Consider the following 21027-nt stretch of genomic DNA (forward strand, 5'->3'; position numbering starts at 1 on the left):
TTCCCATTTCATGTGGAGAATTAATCTCAGACAGTGAAGATGAAAGGTGTCTAGCCTCCTAATGTCAGCTTTATAACAGTACCAGGTTTCTGAGGCATAGAGTAAAGTTGGTAATATTATTGCTTTGTAGACTGTAATTTTAGTTTGTACTCTGAGATCATGTGACTTCCATACCTGGTGATACAGTTTGCAGAAAACTGAGGCTGCAGTGGCTATACGAGCTGCAACTTCTGTTGTCAGGCTGTGGTCGCTTCTAATTTGGCTACCTAGATATTTAAAGTGTGACACATTTTCCATCTGCTTGTTGTCCAACTTAATACTGCAGTCGTCTGTATTGGAACCCCTAAGTGGCTGTTGAAGGATTTGCGTCTTGGTGATGCTTATGACTAAACCAAATCTTCTGCAGGAGTCATTTAGCAGGTTCATGCATGTTTGGAGAGATTCAGGAGAATTAGCCATCATGCATACGTCATCTGTGTAAAGAATTTCTAAGATAGATATTTTATTTACACGACTTTTTGTTATGAGGCAAGAGACGTTGAAGATACTTTTGTCTGTTCTCGAGTCAACACCCTTTTGACAACTGCAGGCTTTGGTTGTATCTCTGATAACAGCTGCAAAATAAAGTGAGAAGAGTGTGGAAGCCAGTACACAGCCTTGTTTTATACTGCATGTCACAGGAAACTGGTCTGAAAGCTCGTTTTCATGGCGGATTTTTGCCATTATGTTTTCATGTAACTATCTAGTCAAGTTAATAATTTTGTCAGGGCAGCCAGTTTTGTTTAATATAATCCAGAGAGCTTCACGTGGAACTCGGTCAAATCCTTTTTCCAGGTCTACAAAGCACATGAACAGAGGCTGATGTTGCTCTAAGCTTTTCTTTTGCACCTGTTTGACAGCAAATATGGCAGCCACTGTGCCTCTGTTCAGGCAAAAGCCACACTGGGTCTCTGGTAGCACTTTTTCTGCAAGGCGTATTAGCCGGTTGTTGAGTATGTGTGCCACGACTTTCCCTGCTGCTGAGAGAAGAGAGATTCCCCTGTGAGAACTGCAATCACAAATGTCACCTTTGCCTTTGTAAATCTTGCAGATGCAGGCATCTTTCCAATCTTGTGGAATTATTTTGCACTCCCAAATCTTTGAAATTAGAACAAAAAGTGGGTTCATAATGTTTGGTCCAGCATATTTATAAAGTTCTGATGGTAAGTTGTCTAATCCTGCTGATCTGTTATTTTTCAACTTAGCCAATGCTGAAATGAATTCACTGAACAAAGGGGAATCAGCAAATTGTTCATCAAATGGCAGGCCTTCACGTGATTCTACGTATGGAATATCAGTCGTCTGATGGCTGGGATTAAGAACGTCATCAAAATGTTCTGCTCACCGAGCAAGGATATCACTCTGTTGTGCCAGCTGACAAGTTTTATCTTTGTCATAAACAGGTGCTACTTTCCCTGATTTTGGACCAAAGATAGTTTTAAGGCACTCGAAGAATCTGCCTGTTTGGTTTGTGTCAGCATATGATTGCATTTCACTGGCTTTATTCAGCCACCATTTGTGTTTGAGGGCATGCACCTTCACTTTCAGGTTGTAGTGTGCTACTTTACGCTTGTCAAGATCAGGACTGCGAAGAGATGCTCTGAAATCATTAACAAGCTTTTTGATCTCTGCATCTGAATCATCAAACCAATCTTGGCTCTTTTTCTGAGGTTTTCCCAAGAGCAATAAATAGCCAACCAAGTATTGTGTAAGAAAGATTAGTTAATATTATATTCATAGACACTGTTCCTACATGTCTTTTTGTCACTAAACTTTGAGAAGACACACAGCATGTAGTTCAGAACTTGTAAGAAGTTTTCTCCCAGTATATGTTTAAAATATGATAAGAAGGAAACAAAAGAAAATCCAGGATGGAACAGCTACAACATGAGAAGGATAAGTAGCTGCTCACCACATGCACTAATTTGGGCATTAGTGCCTGGAGTTGGTAGTGGCCATGTGTGTGTGTGTGTGTGTGTGTGTGTGTGTGTGTGTGTGCGTTTTCTTTTGCCTACTTCTGATGAGGGACTTTGTCCAATAGCTAATAAAATGTAGCAGCCTTTTCTTCCTTGTACCTTTCTGCCACTCAACATCACCTCTATGTGGCTAGTAGCAATCTATCCTTTTTATATTTGTGCTGTGTGATGATAAGCAGATGAGAATTTTAATTTCATGTGAAATCAATACCATCATCTATAGACCTGGCCCAGGAACTGGGGGGATATTAACTACTGCTTCCTAGTACATTTATTCCTTGATACAATTTTTCATAAATAACATGTCTCTTTTTCAAACTATGGGAACTCCAGGCTGGAATATCAACAATATTAGGAAAACGATAGCTTGCTATTCACCATAAAGATGACCCATTGAGTTGCAGATAGGCACTACAGAAAGACAGTAACACATTATAGCTTTCGGCCAAAGCCTTCTTCAGCAAAGAAAACACACACACATGTTCACATACACAAGTACACCTCATGCACACATGACCGCTACCATCAGCGACTTGTCACATGAAAAGCAATTTGGAGTGTGGCAGGGTAGCGGGAGGGATAGCAGAGTACAGGTGGGGGGAGAGAAGAGTACTGTCTGACAAGACTGCCAGGCACCATGTTGGAAGGTGGGATCTGAGGGAAAAAAAGGGGGAAAGGGAAAGGACGGGAGAGTGCATTGGCAGAGGGTGACACACAGTGAGAGTTTGGGGACTTGAAATGGGAAGAGATGACAGGGTGATAGGACAGAGGGGGCAGAAACTGTTGGGTGGAAGGTGTGGGATCATTAGGTTACCATAGGTTGAGGTTGGAATAATTTTGAGGGCAGAGAATGTGTAAGGATAACTCCAGTCTGTGCAGTTCATAAAATTGGTGGTGGAGGGGAAGGTCCAGGTGGCCAGGGTTGTGAAGCATCAATTGAAATTGAGATGTTATGTTCACTTGCATGTTGTGAGACAGGGTAGTCTATTCTGCTCTTGTCCACAGTTTAGCAGTGGCCTTTCATCTTGGTGCAGAGCTGGTTAGTAGTCAAACCAGTATAAAAAGCTGTCAGTGGTTGCAGCAGAACTAGTATATGATGTGGCTGCTTTCACAGGTGTCCTGTCCTGCAATGGGGTAGGATAAGACTGTGACAGAAATGGATCTGAAGTGCTGGGTGTATGGATTAGGTAGGTCTTGTATCAGGATCTTCCATCTTCCATAGGGATATGATTCTTGAGGCGAGTGGTTAAGATTGGGAGTGGCATATGAGTGGACTAAAATGTTGTGGAGGTTGGGTGAGTGCTGGAACACATCTTAAGGAGGAGTGGAAAGAATCTTGGGTAGACTGTCCCTCATTTCAGGGCATGACGATAGATAATCAAAGCCATGTGGTTCAGCTGTTCTGGTCCAGGTTATTAGGCAACTCTTTTGTACCTGGCTCTTGGGAGTGGTGGGAGGATTGGGGGTTTGAGGGGAAATGGCATGGGAAATCTGTTTACAAACTAGATCTGGAGGAAAGTGGCTGTCTGTGAAGGCCTTGGTGAAACTCACAGCGTACTGGGAAAGGAAGTTCTTGTCACTGTAGGTATGCCATCGCTGGGTGACCAGGCTGTGTGGGAGGGATCTTTTGGTGCAGAAGGGATAGCAGCTGTCTAAATGCAGGCACTGTTGGTGGTTGGTGGGTTTAATGTGGACAGAGGTGTGGATGGAGCTCACAGTGAGGAAGGCGTCAATGTCCAGGAAGGTGGCACACTAGTTTGATGAGGACCAGGCGAAGCAGATGGAAGAGAAGGTGTTGAGGTTGTGAATGAATGAGGATACGTTTTCTTGGCCCTGAGTCCAGGTCACGAAGATATCATCAATGATCCTGAACCAGATGAGGCGTTTGGTGTTTTTGGAGACTAGAAAGATTTGCTCTCTATATGGTAGTCATGTGTGAATTATGTGTGCCTTCATGTGTGAATGTGTGCCGTGGGTATGTTGCCTTTGCTGAAGAAAGCTTTGGCTAAAAGGTGTAATTTGTAACAGTCTTTTTGTTGCACCTGTCCACAACTCAACAGGTTGTCTTTATGGTGAACACTCATTTATCCTTTTTCTGATATTGTTGATATCTCTTTTTCAAACCAACAGATCAGGTCATAAGATAAATAATAAAGATAAGAATGACCTTCCCAAAGATTTGAAACCATTTCAAGGTATACATTATTAAAGAAGACACATTTCTAATAACTTGCCTGCTGCCATACCTCATAGTTTCGAAAAACAGGTGTAGCTTTTTTTTTCGCTTCTACATACATGAATAGTGATTTATACGTCTCATAACAAATACTTACTAATCATTTTATTAAGGTATAGGACACTTGTCATTAATTAGTTATACAATTCACTTACATAAAATTGTAGCTAATAAGATGGATTACAACTCAAAAGTTAAGAAGATTTTCAAAAGAACTGTAATACTGTCATTGATAAATGACACCCTGCTTAAATTATCAATTTGTTCTTTACAAACTCTTCAACTGAATGGTAACATTTCCATATCAGAGTTTCTTCTTTCAGTAGATGTAGCTTTCTATTTCAGAAAAGTTCTTGTCTTGCAGTCTGATGAAGATTTTCATTCCCTCATATTAGCGAGTCTTAAACTGAACAATAACAATAAGAAAAAGAAGACGAAGAAGAGGAAGCATAAAATTAGTTTTAATTTCTTGTGATATGAATGATGAAAATGATTTTTCATTAATAGTTTTAATTTTCTGTATAAAAAGATGATCATTAGATATGTGCATAAGGAGAGGGCTGTAGATTGCTCCAGGTTTTTAAATAATGGATGACATGATTCCCTTTGGTGTGCAGCACATGTTTCTTATGACTTTCTTTCTAGGTCTTCAATATCTATTAGATATTACTAGAGCCACTTCATAAAACAATGCCATACCTTATTACTGATTTGAAATAACTGTAGTGTGCAATTTTGCATTTGCCCACATTAGTGGGACAGAATTGTGTTTTCTTTGCAAATCCAAAATTTGTAAGTGCTCAGTGTGCATATTCCAGTTCAAATTCTTATCACTATTTAGTCCTACAAGTAAAACAATTGCCACTTCCTCAGTTTGCTACTTCATTTTAATTTGCTAACATTTTGACTGCTTGGGCCTGAGTTGTACCACGGATGTTCTTTCAGAAGCTCAGAGTCAACACATTTGGTTATTGAGTGTATTAATAATCTACATTTTTCTGCATTACAGTTACCAATTAATGTGGATGTATCATCTACAAATAGAACTGATGGACAGCTGACACTGATGGACAAATCATACATTCTCCACGCTGAAGGATAATTTGCTGCATATGTTGAGGTAATTATTACTTGTCTTTGGTTATACAGGTATGACATAGGTTGCTATAGTACCCCCCCCCCCCCCCCCCCCCCCCCCCCCCACAGTATCTCTTGTATCTCATTTGTGGATTAGCAAGGTGTGGTCTAATGAGTTGAGGCTCTCTGCAGGGTCACAAAATTCCTGTCAGTTTATTGTTCTTATCTAGTGATATTCTAAATTTGTCAACAAAGATAGTTACTGCATTTTTCCTTGCTGGAAACCAAACTGGTTGCTCAAAACAATATCACATCTTACAACAACTTTTTAGGAGAAAGGACAAAGAGAGATATGGCAATAATTTCCCATATGTTCCTCACATTTTTTCAGAGTTGTTTTATTTCTGAATTCTTTAATACATCTGGGAAACAAGTGTGTTCCAAAAACTGATTTACTGATGAAGTAAGTGTATGACTTACTATTCTGTCACCAATTTAATTAACCTTCTGGGTATCCCTTCCGAACATGTAGGATTTTTGTTTTGCAATGACAATATATTTTCTATGTCCATCATCAAAACATTTCTAAATTTTGATCAAACCTAAACAGCTATACTTTTTCTGGATATCTGCTACACTGACACTGATTTCACAACATTTATGAAGGCACTCTAGTATCTGTGCAGGATTTATATAGTGTCTTTTCAAACTTAATTTTAGATATTTTGTAGTTACAGACAACCAGTTCAGACCTATTGAATGTCAACAATGGCACTGATTTATTTTTATGTCTTAAGATTAACATACTGTTTCACATACATTTTGCTGCCTTCATAACATTCATAAATATAATTTTATGATGTTTACCATACTCAATAAAAACAATATCTCTGTTATATGGATCAAATGGCTCTGAGCACTATGGGACTCAACTGCTGAGGTCATTAGTCCCCTAGAACTTAGAACTAGTTAAACCTAACTAACCTAAAGACATCACAAACATCCATGCCCGAAGCAGGATTCGAACCTGCGACCGTAGCGGTCTTGCGGTTCTAGACTGCAGCGCCTTTAACCGCACGGCCACTTCGGCCGGCTATCTCTGTTATATTTTAGTTCTTTGTGTAGCTGTCTTTTCCTAACCATATAGATTTTTATGCCTTTTAGAGATCCATTTTAATTTTCTTGATACTTCACTACAGCAGATTTTATGTGAGCAGATGTAACACGGGTATTGGAATTTCATTTCCCAGAGTTAAACACTTGTCAGCCTTTGTGCCGCTCTGTAATTTTATATTTTTTATCAAGAAAAACTTTCATTGCTTCAGCTTCTATCTTTATCAGAGATAAAGTTAAGACTCTTATGTCTCCAGAAAAATGTAATTCCATCAGATCAAGTATATAGCTGTTTCCAGCTACTATAAATCATACCTATGATTGATTTATATGAAACCAAAAGAAAAAACTCTAATATATCTAGGACACATTCTTCAAGCAATGCAGAACTTCAGCATTTTCATTCCCTTAAAAAACCATGCAGGATAGTGAGGCCCAACCCACAAGTACCTCTTAGCAAAGTACGGCGCATGAGCCATAAATCTGATCAAATATTATACAGACCTCTTTCTGAACAACAAGCAATTTAAAAATTAGCTATATTACATTAAATTTCAGGCTATGGTAGCTAAGCTTTATCTTTGAAATATCCTTTCTTTCAGGAGTGCTTCCCACAAGGTATGCAGGAGAACTTCTGTGAAGTTTGGAAAGTAGGAGAAGAGATACTGGTAGAAGCAAAGCTGTGGGGGTGAGTTGTGCTTGGATAGCTCAGTTGGTACAGCACTTGACAGCGAAAGGCAAAGGTCCCAGATTCAATTCCCTGTCCAACACACAGTTATAATTAGCCAGGAAGTTTCATAACGGAATTTGAGTTTTGTTCATTTTTTCATTAAAATGCCATGTCTCACTGATATTAGTAATACTACACATTGACCATGTTTTATTGTTTCAGACACATCAGGAGCTTTATTTTGAAAACTCTGTATTTATTGTACTAAAACCATTACTAACGATTTTTAATCATCTGTTGATTATTTTCACTATTTGTTGAGTTGTTCAATTAATCTGTTCTAAATACAAAAACTCATCGACTTCTTCTCTAACTTAATGAGTAACATATAATACTTTATATTTGATGAGTTGATAGTAGTTTTATTTCTTTCTAGTTAATTATGAGGCTTACTTTCAAACTTTTTCTATCAACTTCTTCCACTGATTAATGAGATTGATCTGTACTAGAGGTAAATAGATGAATATTATGAGCTAAACAAAGGTAGTTTGGGTATGTTTGAATGAAATGTCTTACTTTTTTCAGTTTAGGGGTCTGAATACTTCCTCGCGACAGCTGAGAATAGTTTTCTTAAAATGGAATTTCCTTGCTTAGCCCATCTTTTAATTTTGAGTTTCCCACTACCCTCATTAAGTCTAATGGTAACAGTAGTATTAACATACACACAATCCATTATGCTAACAGAGGGTGATAACAGCTTTGTTTATCAAGGAGTTTAATTTTACTTTAATTGATAGAGGTTTGAAATTCTTTGTTTTATATCAGCTGGAAGCTGACTGACCACTGTATCAAAATTTAAGAGTTCTTTGTGAACTCTAGGGTGGTAAAGTTCATACAGATATTATTTTTATGTCTTGTATTGTGGTTCTGATACAATCCAACCATAATTAATTCTTTATTACTAATTCAACTGTCAATAAGGCTGGTAAGTGAGTGTAGGAATTCTTAGATCTATCAAGAGACCTCTGTAAAATGTAAAGTTCTCTGCATACATAGTATTCTTTCTCCTTGCTTTGACTGAAGGAATATTTTCTTTATTTTAACTGCATTGTTTACAGCTCACCTTTGCTGAATGAATATGTTCAGCATTTGCCCAGAATATAATTCTGTAAGACAACATAGAGCGAATGTTTTCAAAATAAGCCAGGATTCAGGTCTTCGAGAAAACATAATGAATGCTATGTTTAAGTGCAAACAAGCCACATTCAGTGTACTTATCAGTTTATGTATGCAAAGCCTTCATTGTATCTTGTTATCTGGCTGGATCCAAAGGAGTTGTACAAACACTGTTTAATTTAGTGTATTACCAGTAACGTAAAATTTCCCAGCTGGCATCTTATTTTTATTTATTTAATATTGCATGATATGAGCCTTTGTGAATATAATACTTAAATTGTTTGCTGTAAACCAGTAGTACAAATGGTTAGCCATCATGTGGCCTATGTTCAGAATGATTTACTCTATAGCCTTTTCTGCTATCAGCAGAAAAAATACAGTTTCTTTTATGTAGATTAAGAGCAGTCTCTCCCTCCCTATCTCTCCCCCCCCTTCCCCCCCCCCCCCCCCCCTCCTGCGTATTATCAAAAAACTTCAAACAAAATATAAATGTAAGATAATAAAGTTGATTAAAATAGCTTTCCTTCTCTCTTTCATCTTTGTCTATCCTTATCCTCCCTACATGGAGGTATCTCACATCTTGGTGTCTAAGTGACCTATTCTCACTATAAATAATATACCCCAACCTATGCCTCTCCTCTTCTCCCTGAGTAAGGAAGTAATAATTCTGAAAGCTAGGATTTGTCATCAATTTTATGTGTCCTGTAGGACTAACTACATATTTCGTCTCCTGAAAGTAATTACTGACTAGCAGACCTATCTCACACAAAGTGAATATATCTTTAAAATTTTAGTACAGCTATTCAACATCTTACAGTTTTTGTATTACTTCCTAATTTCCACGTTTTGCTAACTATTTAAAAGATTAAAATGCCATAGGGAAACACTGCACAACAAGCATTTACATGGCTTACAGCTCTACGCTGTAAAAAGCAAAGATAACAACTAAATATATTCATATTATGCATGCAGGTTTCATTCCACAACAAGAATACAACACCACAGTTGTAGGAGGAGGGCCTTGGAAACTCGTAAGAGTTAAACATTATTTGGATCACAGCAACAAAGAAATGAGTCAACAGAATTTCAGATTCTCTCTGCATCTACCATCACCACAAAGTGATTGTACCTTGAACAGGTTTTATTTTAGCCCATACAACAGACAAGCAAGGTGAATGAAGACACTGAAATACCACAGTTCAGTGATGTGGAATACATACCACACACCCCCCTCCTCCAACTGCCTCTAGCCGGAAAACCTTTAAGTCTGTCAGACTGAAGATGATCTGGAGAGAGACAATACCGACTTCAGTCACCAACATATAGCAAACTACCTTGTCTGAGGGATTGTATGTCTGTGCCCCATAATTACTACAATTTCTAAACTAGTAAGCTAAACTCTACAATAATGAATATGAGCACAAGGCTGATTATATCTTGAGACCAATGTAACATAACTAGCACTGAAATGCTTAAAGCAGATAGTAGGTTATACATTATACAATGCTTGCAGATAAAATGAAGCCATATTCCTGCAGAACATTTTGTGACATCAAAAATTACTTGTTTCTGTTATGCCTAATGAATATTAAAGCATTTTTGTTATCTTGAGTGGAAAAAATCTTAATTAAGTAGGTAAAAAAGGTGCTATAAATATATAAAAATAAATGAATGCTTTCTACATTTTGTCACTGACCTGTAGAATTACCGGTGCTTAATGGAGCACCTTTGTCTTCAGCTTTGTCCTCAGGGTGAAATACAACAGTCCACCTGTCCAATCTGATTTCTTCAGCATCAATTACGTCTCTAAGAAGGTTCAAAGGATCTTCACCACCAGTATATCCTGGGCCCCACCGCAACACACGAGCCAAATCATTTCCTAGAATCACAGAACATATTCACAAACAGTCCTTAAGCATATCTCCAATTACATGACTTCATATCATTCAGATTAACTGCTTATTAGTAAAGTAATATACTCTCACTGACATTGTGAGAAGTAATTTCCATTCTTTTTCCAATTCACCTTTAGACAAACATTTTAAAATTATTTTATTTTATTTTTTCACCACTGTCAACATTGTCATAATGAATAGCTTACTTAATTTTAATGAAATACATGATATACTTACAAACTAAGAACATAAATAACTTAGTTTAGAAAAATCAGATTTCATAAACAAATCCAGTTAAAATTTAATAAGAAATGTATGAAAGTAACAGCAAGTCTTGAATCAATACAGTGTGTGTGATCTCTCTGCAAATCTCTCTACTATGCTGCAATTTTCTTGGGGAGTTATAATCTAAGATGTTATTTAAGGCATGCTAAAGGCTGGAAACAATATAGTGTGTTTGAAATACATCCATTATACAACTGACAGACAGTTATATAAGGTATATTATTACACTACATTGTCTTGAAGAAAATTTCCTGCATTTTGAACTTTACATCATATTCCAATACAGTCTTAGCATATGTTAAATAAACTGAACTTACATTCAGCACATTTTTAACCCAAATACTAACTGTATTGTCCTGTCCAAACTAAGTTTATCAGCTTTGTGACACAGTATTTGTGAAGCCACATATCACGTAGCTCATGTCAATTAATATTTTATTGGAAGCTACTGATGATGCTGTAAGTTCAGTGAAGCATTTCTGGGAAAAAAGAAAAAAGAGAGAAAAAAAAAGTGTTTGCTCATGGCGGATCCCCTCCAAAAACAAATTTAATTGTAGTGTTTTATGTACTTTAATGAACAATGCTGAAAGACGCTGAAACAGGCTTGAGAGTTCATTTTGGATACATGCTACCTACTGACTATTGTAGAAGAAGCATTTCACATGGTAGGGTCTCAGTCTACATTAAAACTAATCTTGATTTATATTACTTAGTCACAGAACTTAGCAGTGTGTGCCTCAAAAGCACATTTGAAGTAGCTGGTATGTTAATGCACACAGAATAAATGTAATTGTCTCAGTTTATTGAATTCCAAGCTCTGGTGAGATTGTATTCATAGAAAAAATTAATACTGTAACACCGTAATTGTCCAAATGTAATTAACATAAAATTACAGTTGTATTACGAAAATGATATTTGCTGCTCACTGTATAGCTGAGATGCTGAGTTGCAGATGGGCACAATATAAAGAGTCAGAAAGTGAGCATTCAGCCAACAAGGCCTTCGTTGGAAATATACAAAAAACACACACAAATGTGCGTGCACAAACACAACTCACCCACACATGATCACAATCTCTAGCTGCTGAGGCTGTTGTGGTCTCAGCAGCCAGAGACTGTGGTCATGTGAGTGTGAGTTGTGTTTGTGTGAATGTGTGTGTATGTTGTCTGTTTCCAACAAAGGCCTTGTTGCACGAAAGCTCACTTTCCGACTCTTTTTTTTAGGCCTATCTGCGACTTAGCATCTCCACTACAGGGTGACATAACAAAATGGACAGATAAAAAAATTTACTCACCAAGTGGCAGCAGAGGAACAAGCACACAAAAGGATTTAACTTTCACAAGCCTTAGGAGTCTATGGCTCCTTCTTCTGGTGGAAGAGTTGAAAGGGAAGGAAGAAGGGTGAAGAAAAAGAATGGAGAGGTTTAGGGAAGACACTATATGGTGCACAGCAACTATCCTTTTCATAATATTGTTACTTTCCATCCTGGATTTTCCACAGTTTAAATTACAATTGTACTTGATACTGACATAGATATAACAGCAAGGAGAAAAAAATATGATTTACATGGTAACACACTGAAGTCATTGTACCATTACTGTCTCAATGAAAAGCCAACCAACCTGAATGCATGTATTTATAATTAATTAGTAATGTACAAGGACATCTCTTGAATGTAGTGTTGTAGAATTAGGAATATCCGCTCATGCAAGAGCTACGGTTTCAAACATAAAATTCAGCTATCATTACTACAGAAAGAGAAGGGATGTACAGAATTCTATGGGAATCCAATGCAAACAATATGATAAAGCAGTTAAAGGAAATAGCTTGGTTTCATAAGCACATCAGCAAAAGATTTTCATTGCCCCTTTCTTTTGAAATTCATAGCACGTAAAACAAAAACTGGCTCTGAGGCATACATATACACACACGTCAAAAAAAGTTTTGCATCACCTTGGTTCCGAGAGTTCTGGAACCTGTACAGAAAATTGGAATAGAGATCAACATAAACATCATTTCCACCCTTTTTATTACTCATGAAAACCACACATTGCATGTTGTACCACCACATAGCAACACCTTCAGAGGTGATGGTCTAGATTGCTGTACACACCGGTACCTCAAATACCCAGTAAGTCCTCTTGCATTGATGCATGCCTGTATTTGTTGTGGCATACAATCCACAAATTCATCAAGGTACTGTTGGTCCAGATTGTCCCACTCCTCAATGGTGATTCAGCATAGATACCTTAGAGTGGTTGGTGGGTCACGTTGACCATAAACAGCCCTTTTCAATCTATTCCAGGCATGTTTGATAGGGTTCATGTCTGGAGAACATGCTGGCCTCTCTAGTCGAGTGATGTCATTATCCTGAAGGAAGACATTCACAAGATGGGCATGATGGGGGTGTGAATTGTCATCCATGAAGACGAATGCCTCGCCAATATGCTGCTGATGTGGTTGCACTATTGGTCAGGAGATGGCATTCACATATCGTACAGCCATTATGGTGCCTTCCATGACCACAAGCAGTGTACATTGGCCACACATAATGCAACCAAAACAGCATGGATCCTTCACCCTGCTGCACTCACTGGACAGTGTGTCTAAGGCGTTCAGCCTGACGGGTTGCCTCCAAACACGTCTCCGACGATTGTCCGGTTGAAGGCATATGCAACACTCATTGGTGAAGAGAACATGATGCCAATCCTTAGCAGTCCATTTGGCATGTTGTTGGGCCCATCTGTACCATGCTGCACGGTGTCATGGTTGTGCAGATGGACTCACCATGGATGTCCGGAGTGAAGTTGCGCATCATACAGCCTATTGCGCACTGTTTGAGTCATAACGTGACATCCTGTGGCTGCACGAAATGCATTATTCAACATGGTGGCATTGCTGTCAGAGTTCCTCCGAGCCACAATCCGTAGGTAATGGTCATCCACTACAGTAGTAGCCCTTGGGTGGTCTGAGTGAGGCATGTCATCGACAGTTCCTGTCTCTCTGTATCTCCTCCATGTTCGAACAACATCGCTTTGGTTCACTCCAAGATGCCTGGACACTTCCCTTGTTGAGATCCCTTCCTAGCACACAGTAACAATGTGGACTTGATCGAACTCCGGTATTGACCGTCTAGGCTTGGTTGAACTACAGACAACACAAGCTGTGCACCTCCTTCCAGGTGCAATGACTGGAACTGATCAGCTACTGGACCCCTCTGTCTAATAGGTGCTGCTCATGCGTGGTTGTTTACATCATTGGGAGGGTTTAGTGACATCTCTGAACCGTCAAAGGGAATGTGTCTGTGATACAATATCCACAGTCAACGTCTATCTTCAGGATTTCTGGGAACTGGGGTGAAGCAAAATTTTTTTTATGTGTGTATATTTGTTTACAATGTTTACAGATCACCAAATAAAAGAAAATCATTTTGTGCCCTCCCCCCCTACAGTACTCTTCTGCAATTTCAATAGATAGTGGAACATCCCATTTCTCAGATGCAGGCTTTAATCCCTTGTGGCATACCATTCATGAAATCATCAAGCCAACCATGGTCCAAATTGTCCAGTTTTTCAATGTTGATTCAGCATGAGTTGCAGAGAGTACTTGGTCACTGTCATCATCCATAAACAGCACATTTCAATCAACCCCGTACCACCTTTGATTGGGTGCATGTCTGGGGAACCGGTTGGCCTCTTCACTCTGTGATCCAGCATGCTGAAGGAACATGTTCATGAGAACAGCACAATGAGCATGTGAGTTATCATCCATCAAGATGAAATTGTCATCAAAATGTTGCTGATATGGGCTCATTGTTGGCTGCATAATCTCGTCCCTGTATAAAAGAGCAGTGAGAGTGCCCTCAACAACCATGAGAGGTGTGCTGTGGCCCCATGTAATGCCAACCCAGAACATAACTCCACCATGACCTTATTTCACTTGTGGGACACAGTGTTGGAGGCATTCACTATAACTAGGATGTCTGTAAACACCTTCTCTGTGATTATCAGAGTACAAACAGTTCCAAGTTTCATCTGTAAACAACATCCGATGCCAATCCTGGGAAGTCATTTCCGCATTTTTTGCCTATCTGTGATGGAGACCATCATGCTGTGGTGTATGAAGTGCTGCTCACACTGGTCCATCAGGAATGGACATTTGAATCATGTAATCATTTTGTGACAGATTGATGTTATACATGATATCCTGCAGCCTCTTCAAATGCTGAGCTCAGTTCTGGAGCACTCAACCCATTGTTCATTGTCCCTTTGGCTCAAAAGCTGTAAATATTGATCATCCTGTGCACCTGTCCAACATGGATACCCTGTATGGTGTAAGTCTCTAACACTACCTATCAATTGGAACCATTTCCAGCTCAGCAGCTATTGTAGAACACTAGTAGACATAGTAAATTCATCATTTGATGGTGGTGTATTTCAAAAACAGACTAAAAACTGCAGAAATAACACCTCTGTATAAGAAGAGTGCCAAATGTTGAACTGTTAATTATAGGCCAATTTCATTTTTGTCAGGCAGTAGCAAAATTCAGGAAAAGAATGTTCCTTAGTAGTTCTGCAGCTTTCTTAAATAAAGAAATGCTGATAAATGACCCAACACATGAGTTCTGAGATGGAAAGTCAACCTTGTCAGCAATTCCCGCCTTTATAAATGAAGCACTAACAGCAATGGATGATATATGTGTATCTGGTATGTTTCTCGATCATGACAGTCTCCTGTGTAAGTTAAGTAATTATGGAATTACAGGCTATTCTGAACCGTAGTTCCAATTGTACCCCAATTATCACATGTTCCACACCAAGGAGGACCGCCTGTTTTGTGGGTTTATGGAATGAATAATTAATCTAATCTAATCTAAAATATTACCAAAATAAAATTCAAAGACAATTAAATTCAGTTAATATCTAATTATTACAGAAAATATATAAATTATATTTTAAAAATGAATTATGGAGACCCACAAAGGTCTGATCTGGGACCAGTCCTATTTCCACCGCATGTAAATGATTTGACCAATACAATAAACAACAGAACCATAGTGCTCTTTGCACATGAGATTTATGTTCTAATTACGTCACAGACTAAGGAAATTCTTTGGGAAACTGCAACACCAGTGATGAAGAGTTCAATGCTGAGATTCAGGACAATTTTTTTTAATGTTTCAAATGAGAGTAATGCAAAATTTTTAGGCATGCATTCAGGGGGATCTAACTAAATACAATTACATATATCTATATAATTGAGGAAAACATTCCACGTGGGAAAAATATATCTAAAAATAAAGAAGATGTGACTTACCAAACGAAAGCACTGGCAGGTTGATAGACACACAAACAAACACAAACATACACATAAAATTCTAGCTTTCGCAACCAACGGCTGCTTCATCAGGAAAGAGGGAAGGAGAGGGAAAGACGAAAGGATGTGGGTTTTGAGGGAGAGGGTAAGGAGTCATTCCAATCCTGGGAGCGGAAAGACTTACCTTTTTTGTGTGTATGTTTGTGTTTGTTTGTGTGTCTATCAACCTGCCAGTGCTTTCGTTTGGTAAGTCAAATCTTCTTTGTTTTTAGATATACAATTACATATATCATTAGAATTTGCACTCAGAACACAAGCTCATGAGTGGTGACAGTGTAGACCTCTTTTTAAAAGTTGGAAAATACTGCCTCTACCTTGTTTGTACAGTATGTATATGAAATAGTAATCTTTGCAAAAGCAGACATCTTAAAAAAAGAAAAGTATGTGTAAGTCAGTTTCAATGTTTGTTGGGTGGTGATTGTGTGCTATCAGGTGGTCAGCAAATGTTGAGTGTGAGCTATTGCTTTTCAGTGCTCTGAGGTGTTCTGTGTACCTGGTTCTGAAACTCCTGTATGTTTGGCCACATATACAGATTGACAGCAGTTGTAAGTAAGTTGGTATATACCGGGCTGGCTGTATTTGTCAGTGTTGGTGGTATTTCTTCCAAGTCTGCTTTGTATTGTGTTGTTGGTTCTGTATGCTATGCTGAGTCCTTGTTTCTTTAGTATATTACCCACCCTGTGTGTGACTTTGTTGTTTGTATGTCATCATGTGCCATTTGTTGCTTACTGTCTGCTGATTTGTTGTGTGTTATGTTGTGTTTGTTTTGTGTGTGTTTCATGGTGATTGTTGTTTGTTTTTGTATTTTGTGGTTTATTTCGTCTACTCTCTTGGCATCATATCCATTCTCCTGTGCAATTTGTTTTATTGTGTTCAGTTCTTGTGTGTAATCATGTTTGTTCATGGGTATTTTCTTCAGTCTGTGAAGTAAATATCTGAAGCTGGCTTCTTTATGAGTAATGGGGTAACTGGATTAGTTATGAATAATGGTGCTGGTGATTGTGAGTTTTCTGTTGATTGTGAATTCATGTTTGTTGTTTCTTTTGTGTATGGTGAGATCTAAGATGTTAAGTTTTTCATCTGTTTGTGTTTCAATGGTGAACTGTATTTGTGGGTGGATGGAGAATACATTGTCATGATCTTCTTTAATGCGAGGCTGTGGTTCATCAATTAAGCAAATAATGTCATCTACATATCTGTACCAATATATTATTTTGTACTGTTTTACTGTATGGTTAATTGATGATGGCGTCCTCTTGGGTAAAATATTCTGGAGGTAAAATAGTCCCCCATTCGGATCTCCAGGTGGGGACCACTCAGGAGGATGTCATTATCAGGAGAAAGAAAACTGGCGTTCTACAGATCGGAGCGTGGAATGTCAGATCTCTTAATTGGGCAGGTAGGTTAGAAAATTTAAAAAGGGGTATGGATAAGTTAAAGTTAGATATAGTGGGAATTAGTGAAGTTTGGTGGCGGGAGGAACAAGACTTTTGGTCAGGTGAATACAGGATTATAAATACAAACTCGAATAGGGGTAATGCAGGAGTAGGTTTAATAATGAATAAAAAAAATAGGAGTGCGGGTAAGCTACTACAAACAGTATAGTGAATGCATTACTGTGGCCAAGATAGACACGAAGCCCACGCCTACTACAGTAGTACAAGTTTGTATGCTAACTAGCTCTGCAGATGATGAAGAATTTGATGAAATGTATGATGAGATAAAAGAAATTATTCAGGTAGTGAAGGGAGACGAAAATTTAATAGTCATGGGTGATGGAATTCGATACCAGGAAAAGGAAGAGAAGGAAACATAGTAGGTGAATATGGATTGGAGGAAAGAAATGAAAGAGGAAGCCGCCAGGTAGAATTTTGCACAGAGCATAACTTAATCATAGCTAACACTTGGTTCAAGTCATGAAAGAAGGTTGTAAACATGGAAGAAACCTGGAGATACTAGAAGGTATCAGATAGATTATATAATGGTAAGACAGAGATTTAGGAACCAGGTTTTAAATTGTAACACATTTCCAGGGGCAGGTGTGGACTCTGACTACAATCTGTTGGTTATGAACTGTAGATTAAAACTGAAGAAACTGCGAAAACGTGGGAATTTAAGGTGATGGGACCTGGATAAACTGACTAAACCAGAGGTTGTACAGAGTTTCAGGGAGAGCATAAGGGAGGAATTGACAGGAATGGTAGAAAGAAATACAGTAGAAGAAGAATGGGTAGCTTTGAGGGATGAAGTAGTGACGGCAGCAGAAGCTCAAGCAGGTAAAAAGATGAGGGCTAGTAGAAATCCTTGGGTAACAGAAGAAATATTGAATTTAATTGATGAAAGGAGAAAATATAAAAATGCAGTAAATGAAGCAGGCAAAAAGGAATACAAATGTCTCAAAAATGAGATTGACAGGAAGTGCAAAATGGCTAAGCAGGGATGGCTAGAGGACAAATGTAAGGATGTAGAGGCTAAATGTAAGGATGTAGAGGCTTATCTCACTAGGGGCAAGATAGATATTGCCTACAGGAAAATTAAAGAGACCTTTGGAGAAAAGAGAACCACTTGTATGAATATCAAGAGCTCAGATGGAAACCCAGTTCTAAGCAAAGAAGGGAAAGCAGAAAGGTGGAAGGAGTATATAGAGGGTCTATACACGGGCGATGTACTTGAGGACAATATTATCGAAATGGAAGAGGATGTAGATGAAGATGAAATGGGAGATATGATACTGCGTGAAGAGATTGACAGAGCACTGAAAGACCTGAGTCGAAACAAGGCCCCGGGAGTAGACAACATTCCATTAGAACTACTGACGGCCTTGGGAGAGCCAGTCCTGACAAAACTCTACTATCTGGTGAGCAAGATGCATGAGACAGGTGAACACCCTCAGACTTCAAGAAGAATATAATAATTCCAATCCCAAAGAAAGCAGGTGTTGACAGATGTGAAAATTACTGAACTATCAGTTTAATAAGTGACAGCTGCAAAATACTAACGCGAATTCTTTACAGACGAATGGAAAAACTGGTAGAAGCCGACCTCAGGGAAGATCAGTTTGGATTCCGTAGAAATGTTGGGACACGTGAGGCAATACTGACCTTATGACTCATCTTAGAAGAAAGATTAAGGAAAGGCAAACCTACGTTTCTAGCATGTGTAGACTTAGAGAAAGCTTCTGACAATGTTGACTGGAATACTCTCTTTCAAATCCTAAGGGGGCAGGGGTAAAATACAGGGAGTGAAAAGCTATTTACAATTTGTACAGAAACCAGATGGCAGTTATAAGAGTCGATGGACATGAAAGGGAAGCAGTGGTTGGGAAAGGAGTGAGACAGGGTTGTAGCCTCTCCCCAATGTTATTCAATCTTTATATTGAGCAAGCAGTAAAGGAAACAAAAGAAAAATTCGGTGTAGGTATTAAAATCCATGGAGAAGAAATAAAAACTTTGAGGTTTGCTGATGACTTTGTCATTCTGTCAGAGACAGCAAAGGACTTGGAAGAGCAGTTGAATGGAATGGACAGTGTCTTGAAAGGTGGATATACGATGAACATCAACAAAAGCAAAACGAGGATAATGGAATGTAGTCAAATTAACTCGGGTGATGCTGAGGGAATTAGATTAGGAAATGAGACACTTAAAGTAGTAAAGGAGTTTTGCTATTTGGGGAGCAAAATAACTGATGATGGTCGAAGCAGAGAGGATATAAAATGTAGACTGGCAATGGCAAGGAAAGCGTTTTTGAAGAAGAGAAATTTGTTAACATCGAGTATAAATTTAAGTGTCACGAAGTCATTTCTGAAAGTATTTGTATAGAGTGTAGCCATGTATGGAAGTGAAACATTGACAATAAATAGTTTGGACAAGAAGAGAATAGAAGCCTTTGAAATGTGGTGCTACAGAAGAATGCTGAAGATTAGATGGGTAGATCACATAACTAATGTGGAGGTATTGAATAGAATTGGGGAGAAGAGGAGTTTGTGGCACAACTTGACAAGAAGAGGGGACCGGTTGGTAAGACATGTTCTGAGGCATCAGGGGATCACAAATTTAGCATTGGAGGACAGCGTGGATGGTAAAAATCGTAGAGGGAGACCAAGAGATGAATACACTAAGCAGATTCAGAAGGACGTAGGTTGCAGTAAGTACTGGGAGCTGAAGAAGCTTGCACAGGATAGAGTAGCATGGAGAGTTGCATCACACCAGTTTCAGGACTGAAGGCCGCAACAAGAACAACTGTTTTGGTATTAACATTTTGGAAAGATTTGTTTTTTTATGTGATTGAGGAAAATGTCACAAAATCACAGAGTTAAGAAGTGATCTAACAAACCGATTCCAAAGTAAGTTACAGAAAACCCTGTAAACATAGAAACAATTTTCACAGAAACACAGATTTAAAAAAAAAAAAATATACCAAAAGATCCCAAGGCCCCCATCCAAAAATCATTGCCTAAAGTTCACAAACCCAGAGTACCTATACATCCATTGATAAACTTTACCAAAGCACCAACATACGACTTAGCCAAACACACACACACTCTGCTACAGACAGTATACAAATACACTGAAAACAGAAGTCTTGAGAACTCAAGTAACTTAATAGAAAAAGTAAGAAATGAAAACATACCAAACACAGCAATACTGATTTCATTTGACATAATTTCCATTCACATACACATCCCAAATGAAGAAACCACGAACATCATACAAAAAAACCTCCAACTACAGGGAAACATACTCACAACAAACATACAAGAAATATCAGCCATCCTCAGGCTCATCACAGAGCAAAACTACTTCACATTCAACAACAGATTTTACTCCCAACAAGATGGGCTACCCATGGGATCCCCAATCAGTGGCCTCCTAGCTGACATTTTCCTCAAACAGATAGAAAAACAAATCTTTGACAAAGTAGTAATACCAAAACAGTATAAAATAATAATATCGGTAAGGCATAATTTGCTTAATTGATGAACCACAGCCTCGCATAAAAGAAGGTCATGACAACGTAAACTCCATCCACCCACAAATACAGTTCACCATTGAAACACAAACAGTTGAAAAACTTAATTTTTTAGATCTCACCATACACAAAAGAAACAACACCAGCACCATTATTCATAACCAATCCAATCACCCCATAACACACAAAGAAGCCAGCTTCAAATATTTACTACAC

At 38.4% G+C, this 21027-nt stretch overlaps 1 protein-coding gene across 8 annotated transcripts in view; it reads right to left on the reverse strand.

The window, feature by feature from the left end:
- LOC126483035 (diacylglycerol kinase theta) overlaps nucleotides 1–21027 on the reverse strand; it is a 733775-nt gene that overhangs the window by 107826 nt on the left and 604922 nt on the right. For 5 of the 8 annotated variants that reach the window (XM_050106590.1, XM_050106584.1, XM_050106589.1 and 2 more), the window contains 2 exons: nucleotides 9984–10166; nucleotides 9508–9573 (listed from right to left, as the gene is read on the reverse strand). In XM_050106590.1, the coding sequence (XP_049962547.1) occupies nucleotides 9508–9573; nucleotides 9984–10166 (249 nt within the window). The remainder of the gene's footprint in view (nucleotides 1–9507; nucleotides 9574–9983; nucleotides 10167–21027) is intronic. The other 3 variants (XM_050106586.1, XM_050106591.1, XM_050106587.1) reach the window with 1 other exon arrangement.

This window comes from Schistocerca serialis, chromosome 1 (assembly GCF_023864345.2).
Source record: "Schistocerca serialis cubense isolate TAMUIC-IGC-003099 chromosome 1, iqSchSeri2.2, whole genome shotgun sequence".
Taxonomy (NCBI): Eukaryota; Metazoa; Arthropoda; class Insecta; order Orthoptera; family Acrididae; genus Schistocerca; species Schistocerca serialis.